At 41.1% G+C, this 8,563-nt stretch overlaps 2 protein-coding genes across 2 annotated transcripts; both read right to left on the minus strand.

The window, feature by feature from the left end:
* Nucleotides 1-117: 117 nt before the first annotated feature.
* On the minus strand, nucleotides 118-580 carry LOC106676640 (histone H2B 1/2). The gene has a single exon (XM_014413622.4). It carries the CDS (start codon nucleotides 535-537, stop codon nucleotides 163-165), a length of 375 nt encoding a protein of 124 aa, XP_014269108.1. The 5' UTR covers nucleotides 538-580; the 3' UTR covers nucleotides 118-162.
* A 1,114-nt stretch (nucleotides 581-1,694) lies between these two features.
* Nucleotides 1,695-2,128, minus strand: LOC112435400 (histone H4). Its single transcript, XM_024803910.2, has one exon. The coding sequence runs from the start codon at nucleotides 2,053-2,055 to the stop codon at nucleotides 1,744-1,746; it is 312 nt and encodes a 103-aa protein (XP_024659678.1). The 5' UTR covers nucleotides 2,056-2,128; the 3' UTR covers nucleotides 1,695-1,743.
* Nucleotides 2,129-8,563: the final 6,435 nt, after the last annotated feature.

Genomic DNA, 8,563 nt, shown 5'->3' on the forward strand with positions numbered 1-8,563 from the left:
TCAAGACTGCATTTAATTATGAGGCAAACAGTGTGTAAGATTTGTCATCATCATCATCATCATCATCAAACAACTACAGTGGAAAATCTCAGGACATGTGCTCCTCGGCAGAGGTGAGTGGCTCTGAAAAGAGCCGTTGGGTGGATGCAGCAGAGCTGCAGTTTACTTGGAGCTGGTGTACTTGGTCACGGCCTTGGTGCCCTCGGACACGGCGTGCTTGGCCAGCTCACCGGGCAGCAGGAGGCGCACGGCGGTCTGGATCTCCCTGGAGGTGATGGTGGAGCGCTTGTTGTAGTGAGCCAGGCGGGAGGCCTCAGAGGCGATGCGCTCGAAGATGTCGTTGACGAACGAGTTCATGATGCTCATGGCCTTGGAGGAGATGCCGGTGTCGGGGTGCACCTGCTTCAGCACCTTGTACACGTAGATGGCGTAGCTCTCCTTCCTGGTCTTTCTCTTCTTCTTGCCGCCCTTGCCGGCGGTTTTAGTCACGGCTTTCTTGGAGCCCTTCTTGGGCGCGGACTTTGCGGGTTCAGGCATTTTCCTTCGTCGCTACTTCACAGCAGAGAATGTGCCCGTCAGCGCAGAGCGACTCTCTTTTATTTCCGCTGTATGCAAATAAGGCTGTGCAGATCCCCGCCTGTCATTGGTCGAGCTGTTGCTCCCTTTCTTTGGTGGGTAAATTGCTACTGCGCAGTCTCACAATGGAAAAAAAACATGACCTTCAGCTTTCATTCACTGGACTATATTTAACATTCACAACGCGACACGTCGGGATTGTGGCATTAGTTAAAGAAAGTAGATTGAAATGCGCACGTTAAAGTGAAACTTATGAGATATTTGGAAGAAATAAGAATTTAAAGAATCTGTGCTTCTACAGTTAGTGATGCCTCATATCATAGATGATTGTTCTCAGAAATGTATTGATGTTCTTCTTGATATCAAACTGAAAACATCATGTAATATTTCTTATTGGAGCAACCAAACTAGACATTTTTTTTTAAATCACATGCATCGTTTTTACTATTGAAGGACTTTATAGTCCTAGCATATAAACAGGTTTTTACTTAAACATGCATTACATAATTCAACATAAATGTAAATCCTGTATTTGACAATAGTTATTCCAGTGATTGCTCTATGTAATATTTACTTATTGTGTATTCAGCCATAATGTCTGTTAATGTGAACACATCACTATTGCCACTTCGCTTCGCCAAGTTTGTTCCACTCCAGTGTTTTGGCAAATAAAATTGAGACCATGTTACCCCTGAAATGGAAAACCTGTCCAGGATGAACGCTGCCTCACAACCAGGAATAACCTCCAGAGTCGGACACTATAACAGCGTAGTTACCTTATTCACCTACTCAGATTTCATATTATAGCTCTGAACACCAATTAAAACAAGAGCTCTTATTTAAACAAGTAAAAAAAAAAAAAAAAAAAAAAAATCTTTGACAAATTTGGCTTTAATCCACTCAACACAGTGAAAATGGTTTAAAACTAAAAATTCAAAAGACAATAAATGTCCTTAAGAGCCTCCAAGGGATAATTATTAATAGAGCCATGCGTTATCGTAACATAAAGCCTTCCACCATCTAAAATGTATGTCAGCATATATGTCCAGAGCAAAAGAACATAAACCCATATAATCAAAGGTTACAACATCTACAACCAAAGCTCTTAAAGGGAGGTGTGTGGCTCTTAAAAGAGCCGTTGAGTTCTTTCAGTTGGTGTGAATGAGTTTAACCGCCGAAGCCGTACAGAGTGCGGCCCTGTCTCTTCAGAGCGTACACCACGTCCATGGCGGTCACGGTCTTCCTCTTGGCGTGCTCGGTGTAAGTGACGGCGTCACGGATCACGTTCTCCAGGAACACCTTCAGCACACCGCGGGTCTCCTCGTAGATCAGACCCGAGATACGCTTCACTCCGCCACGACGAGCAAGACGGCGGATGGCGGGTTTGGTGATTCCCTGGATGTTATCGCGGAGAACTTTACGGTGACGCTTGGCGCCTCCCTTTCCGAGTCCTTTGCCTCCCTTGCCCCTTCCACTCATGGTTATAGTTTCTTTGACCGAACAAAGTTGAACAGGGCTTGCTTGGCAGAGGCTGTTTATTTGTGTCCCATCTCCGGACGTAACAGAGAAAAAAGGGCGAATTTTAACAAGGCCCCGCCCATGTTTTTCAAATTGCAACCGTCTTTACGGAGAGACGTAAAACCGTTCACTGACGTCACACTTTCAGGGACAGATAGTAACAGTAATGTGAATAGTTGGCTTTTGTATTATATGATTTATTTATTACATTTTATATGGAGTGAATAAATAAAAGTATATTTACGGTGGCCTCTAGAGACAAAGCACGTACAAACACAACGGAGGTGCTCCACGATGCTAGGGGGCAGTGTTGAGCTTTTGTTACCTCGTGGCTACACAAGCCAAGAAGTACCAACGACCAGATTTGGTGTGTGGTAGTAACAGGTAAATGAACATTTTTTTTAAAAGTTTTGAATATATATGAGTGCTTGTGTATAAATACACAAACAATACACACATGCTTTCAATTGTGTAATTTAAGTGATCTAGGTAGCACTGTTTGGAAGTTCAGTTAACACTAGAAATGTTTTTTGGAGTTTGTACGTGCTTTGTCTCGAGGGGCCACCACATATATTTATATATAAACATATAAATAAAACCACTTTTTTTTACATTAGTAATTCCTTTTGTGCATAATTTTATATTATTGTTAATAATAAATTAATTAAAGCAACAAAACAACCTGAAGAGCCGGTTGGGAGCCGAAAGAGCCGGTTCTCCAAAGAGAGCCGGAAATCCCATCACTACTGGTCTCCCCAACATGGGAAAATGTTTTAAAATATATGGAGGGATGGGTGAAATTTAAATTACCTAGCTCACCGAGATTGTGCCTATTGGGGGACAGAGGTGAGGTGTCACAGTTACAAAGCAGGCTTCAGAGCAGGGGCGATTCTAGGATCAGAGCTTTAGGGGTGCTGAGCACCCAGAGAGCTGCCCAGCCAGGCAAGATAAACTTTACACGTCACGATAAGACGTCTTCCCCGTCTCTGTCAGTCCCTGCGTCCTTAAATGTTGTCCCGAGTTGTCTCTGAATGTCTCCTCGGTGCATTTAAACCCCCGTTCCTCCCTGTCCTCACCGTCTGTTGTCTTCGTCTCTGTTATCAGTCATCATAATTTTACCATCTCTGTGCAAGTCTGCAAATTTCTTTATTAAATCATAAGATTCTTAAATTCATCAAGTCTCTCTGTGCCTGGGTCCTCGTCACAAAACATGACATCAAAGTCAAAGTCAACTTTATTTGTCAATTCTGCCACATGTACAGGACATACAGAGAATAGAAATTTCGTTACTCTCAAACCCTAGATGAAATAGCAATGAACATTTAAATATAAGAGAGTGATTAAAAAATGCAAATAAAATAATTAAAAAGTAAAAATTTAAATAAATACAATACAAATTAACAAGAAAGCTATACAATATACAATATACAATATTCAGGTAGGGGTAAATGACATTAAGTGTAAACCAGGCAGAGTAGTGCAAATAGGCAAATAGTGCAAATGGAGATTTAGTAATGTACAGTAAGAGATAGTGTAACAACAAAGTCTTATGAGGTAGTGGCAGTCCAATGCTCCACAAAGTGACTGGTAACTGGTGCAGGCCAGTGAGTGAGTCAGAGTGTGTGTGTGTGTGTGTGTGTGTGTGTGTGTGTGTGTGTGTGTGTGTGTGTGTGTGTGTGTGTGTGTGTGTGTGTGTGTGACAGAGTTCAGTGAGACCATGGAGGAGAAGAGGGGAGAGGGGGCAGAATCGGGAGGGAGTTAAGCTTCCTGACAGCCTGATGGATGAAGCTGTCCTTCAGCCTGCTGGTCCTGGCCTGGAGACTCCGCAGTCTCCTCCCTGACGGCAGCAGCTTGAAGAAGCTTTGCATTGGGTGCGTGACATCACTGTTTTGTACATTTTAACACAATTTAATCCCACATTTGTGAAAGAAAAGCAAAACACTTTTTTTAAAGTCTGTAACAAAACCATCAAATCTGATCAAGGTTATTTAAATGCTGCAAAAGAAGAATGGATTGGAATAAAAATAAAAATACATATCCTAACCTTCATTACTGGGAGAATAATGAACGATGCTCACAGTGAGTGAAAAGTAAACTGAGAGCATTTTTTGGACAGAGATTCACTTTTAATGTGTGTGTGTGTGTGTGTGTGTGTGTGTGTAATATAATACAGATACATAAAAACACTCCCGAAACAGAAGAAATTATTACAAAATATTAATAAAAACTATAAAACTGGAGGCAACAGCCTGTGGTAGAATGTATACCATGCATGAAAAAATCTCAAATTCAAATTTTTATTTGTCACGTACACAGTCATACACAGTACGATATGTAGTGAAATGCTTGGACAACTGCTCGTGACCTAAAGAAAACAAAAAAGGAAAAGGCTATGAATAAGATAGGAAATAAATATGAAAAATTAAAAAGGGTAAATTTAACTAGGAAGGAATAAAATATAAATTAAGGTTAAAAATGAAATAACTGTACAACACAAATTAGAATGAAGGGTAAATTTAACTGGGAAGAATAAGATAAAATATATAAATTAAAGTTGAAAATAAAATAACTGTACAACAAAATACACAATATAGAACTATATAAGAATGTATGAAGAAATATAAATAAATATATACACAATAACAGCAGCTGTACAAGTATTAACTGGAAATGAAGAATATAGTGACCAGTGTTGTGCAAAACCAAAGTCCAGAAAGTCCAGTGTGTGTGTAAGAACCATATGTGTGGGTCAGTACTGTGTGGTGGTGTGATTGAGAGACCGTATCGCCTGCGGGAAGAAGCTCCTCCTCAGTCTCTCTGTGTTGGTCTTCAGGGAGCGGAATCGCTTTCCTGACCTCAGCAGAGAGAACAGTCTGTTGTTGGGATGGCTGAGGTCCTTCACCATCTTCCTGGCCTTGGTCCAGCACCGCCTGCTGTAGATTGAGTGCAGGTCAGGGAGCTCGGAGCGGATGGTGCGCTCAGCTGACCGCACAACCCTCTGTAGAGCTCGTCTGTCCTGCATGGTGCTATTCCCGAACCAGGTTAAGATGTTTCCCGTCAGGATGCTCTCTATGGTGCACGAGTAAAAGTTCCTGAGCACCTTGGAGGGCAGTTGGAAGTCTCTCAAGCGTCTGAGGTGGTAGAGACGCTGTCGGGCCTTTTTCACCACGGTGTTGATGTGACAGGACCATGACAGGTCCTGCGTGATGTGAACTCCGAGGTATTTGAAGCTGTCCACTCTCTCCACTGGGCACTCGTTGATGACGGGGGTCTGGTAGTTCCTCTCCTGCTTAGTGCTGAAGTCCACTATCAGCTCCTTTGTCTTACTGACGTTTAGAAGGAGGTTGTTCCTCTGGCACCAGTTCTCCAGATTCCTAATCTCCTTCAGGTAGGCCGTCTCGTTGTTATCAGAGATCAGGCCCACCACGACGGTGTCGTCAGCAAACTTGATGATGGTGGTGGATCTTTTATGACTTTCATGCTTTCATAGTGGTGCTTGGGAGAGCTTGACCTTTTATCAGGTGGTCCACACTGTAACAAGTGTGAGAATCACTGATAAGTGTGTGTGTGCTTTTGGAAAACATTTAAAGCTGCAGTACAGAATCTTTGAAACAAGCTTAAAACATTTGTAGAAACAGAGCATCTGCTTCTCTTTACAGCTTTACAGAGGTTTCAGTAGAGCTGTGGCTGAACCACATAAAAATATATCATTAATTTTACTCTCCCCGATCAATGATAATGTTATGTTGGGATGTTGTTAAAGAGGGTCAAAATGTTTCAGCCCAGTTTGTTTAGCAGATTCTGTTTAGCAGCTTTAATACAGGGAGGACACAACTTCCAGACTGTGAGTAAAATCAGGTTTTCCTCTTTGTCAGGTTAACAGTTTCTGCCTGTCACTGCTGTCTGTTAGCTTACCTGCTTCTTCCTCACCTCGTACTTTCTCCTCACGTTCCCTCTTTCCTCTCTCCCTCTTTGGACTGACAATCATACACAAATAGATTCAATTAGATGAAAAATTACATTAATATGAAAAAATACTATTAAGATCACCAATAAAAAGTCCTCTCAGTGTACTTTCAACCAAAAGGCAAATAACCAAACCACACGAACATCTAATAAAAGATAAACATTGAAACACTGATCCAACATTATTCCTGATTGATGGATCATTTGATTTTACACTTTTACCTGACGTGGCTCCTTTTTTGAAAAAACTTCCTCATATCCATTATGAACCTGGCTGTCTGTACACACACACACACACACACACACACACACACACACACACACACACCAGGTGTTATAAGGTTAATGGGCATTCAGTCAGTTAGCATCCATTTCTAACAGGATAGTGGTAACAACAGCAGCTACGGACAATTATAAGTCTTAGATTTTAAACAGGCTGTAAACATTTCAATGGGAGCAACAGGACGGTCAGATGTGGCTGATTTTACAGAGCAGGACGGATTGTAGGGCAGCAAACATCGTCAGAAAACACGTTTTCAACACTGCAGGTTACCTGGTGTAATGTTTTTCCTACCAACTATATAAAGAGTAACTGAAGGTTAAATGCAGCCAACATGTCCTGTTTTAAGCCAGACACTTCCACCTCTGCTCCGCTGCGTCTCAGCCACCATCGCTCTGGCAGACAGAGCGCTAGAGCCAGAGCAGGGGGGAGCTGGAACAAACCACTTTGGGAGGCGGGGGGGTATCTATACTTTTGTTGTTAAAATGTTACGTCTCAAACAAGTAAAGTACTGTATGCTTTTTATATTTTCAGTAGTGTGTCACACAAACAGCAAATATTGTCAAAAAAAGTAAGAAATCTGTGGGGGTGCTTTGATTCACTTTGGGCTAAAATCGCCCCTGCTTCAGAGTGTTAAACACTGGGCTTGTGACGTGTGTTTGTCTTATTCTAACACTTTGGAAAGCGCCTCGGACTCCAACCCTAACATGTGGAAGGAGAAAATGCTGGGAAGACTGAGCAGCAAGACAGACTCTAACAGAACAATGTGACAGTTTTATGAGTCTACAGCATGATGACAATGTGAGATACAGTCTGAATTGAGAGGGTCTTGTGTGTACAACACTTTATTTATAATGCCCCCCGTTTTCCTCGTCTTTCTTCCTCACTCAGTCTGGTTTGTGTTGTTATGCTTGTTTAAATGTTAAAAAAAAAACTTTAATTACAAAAAAGGCCATCCATTCTCCTCCACCCGCTGCTATATTCTGGATTTAATACCCAAAACCTTTATTTCGATTATTTCTTACATTACAGACTTTTGATATAAACATTCTGTGTTCTTACAGATAAATCTGCCAGCATTAAAATCACCTCCAGCTGCAACATTAAAGCAATAACCTCATTATCCAGTAACACTGTGGATATAGCCGGCCAGTCAGGAGGAAGTGGGCTTTAAACAGGCAGAGCTAGAACCACATTCTAGCTCATTTTAAGGCATTTTAGAAGCAATTTGTTTTAATAAGACATAAACCTGACGGGAAGCAGCAGCTACTTTTAGGCCGTGGGTGGGGTTCAGCCCGACCTTCGTCTGCATTTCTTTCTTCCATGCAAACTGTGTCAAGGTGAGCAACAACAGCCAGCGAGGCAATAAAAGTCTTTGCTGTTTACAACCACCATCATCAAACTTTCCATAAAGTGGAGTTTTACGGCTGTTTGCTGGTTAATGGTTTACCTGGAGACAGGTGACAGTGGGAAACAGAAAGAAAATGGAAGAGAGTTCACACATACATCTTATCTTCTCGCTTGTTTCTTTCTGTAATTCTTCTTTGTTGTCTCTCATTTTGTTTTTGTCTTTAGAAGAACATAAAGCTCGTGGAGATCGTGATGATTTTTAAACTCGTCCCTCAGTTTGTTTGTTTGCTGTGTTTTTACATTATTAAAGTTTCCATCTTTGCTCAGAAAAAAGCTCTTTGACCTCACAGAGGCTTTGACCTAAAGAAAGATCACCTTCGAGTCTGGATGTGCTCATTCTGTGAGAGGTCATTAACCAACCTGTCCGTCCTGAGATTAGTCTGCAGTTTTACAGCTGTACAATAGGAGTGAAATCATACGTGGGAGATTAATACCAACCTACGAAAGGAAAACTATTATAGACACAGGATGAAGCGCTGAGGGTCACAGTTTCTTCTTATTTTAGGTACATTCAATTAAATATAAAATATTGTTGTTTGTTGCTGTTCTATATTTTTATCTTATTCATTACTACACACTGCCTCAATTAATTTGATAAAACTGGCTATAATATTACAAACACCAGTGTTTATTGCTGGTAGCTGCTTTTACAACAAACATTAGCATCGTCAGAAATGTTTGAAAATGTGCAACATGCTAATAATTCATAAGATTTTTTATTATTCCTCTTTTTTCGAGAAAGTAAAATTTTACCCAAAGTTCTGTAAATGTGTTTATGTCATATTCCATTTAATTAATCAGGTGATTTACTGA

This window comes from Maylandia zebra, linkage group LG10 (assembly GCF_041146795.1).
Source record: "Maylandia zebra isolate NMK-2024a linkage group LG10, Mzebra_GT3a, whole genome shotgun sequence".
Classification (NCBI taxonomy): domain Eukaryota; kingdom Metazoa; phylum Chordata; class Actinopteri; order Cichliformes; family Cichlidae; genus Maylandia; species Maylandia zebra.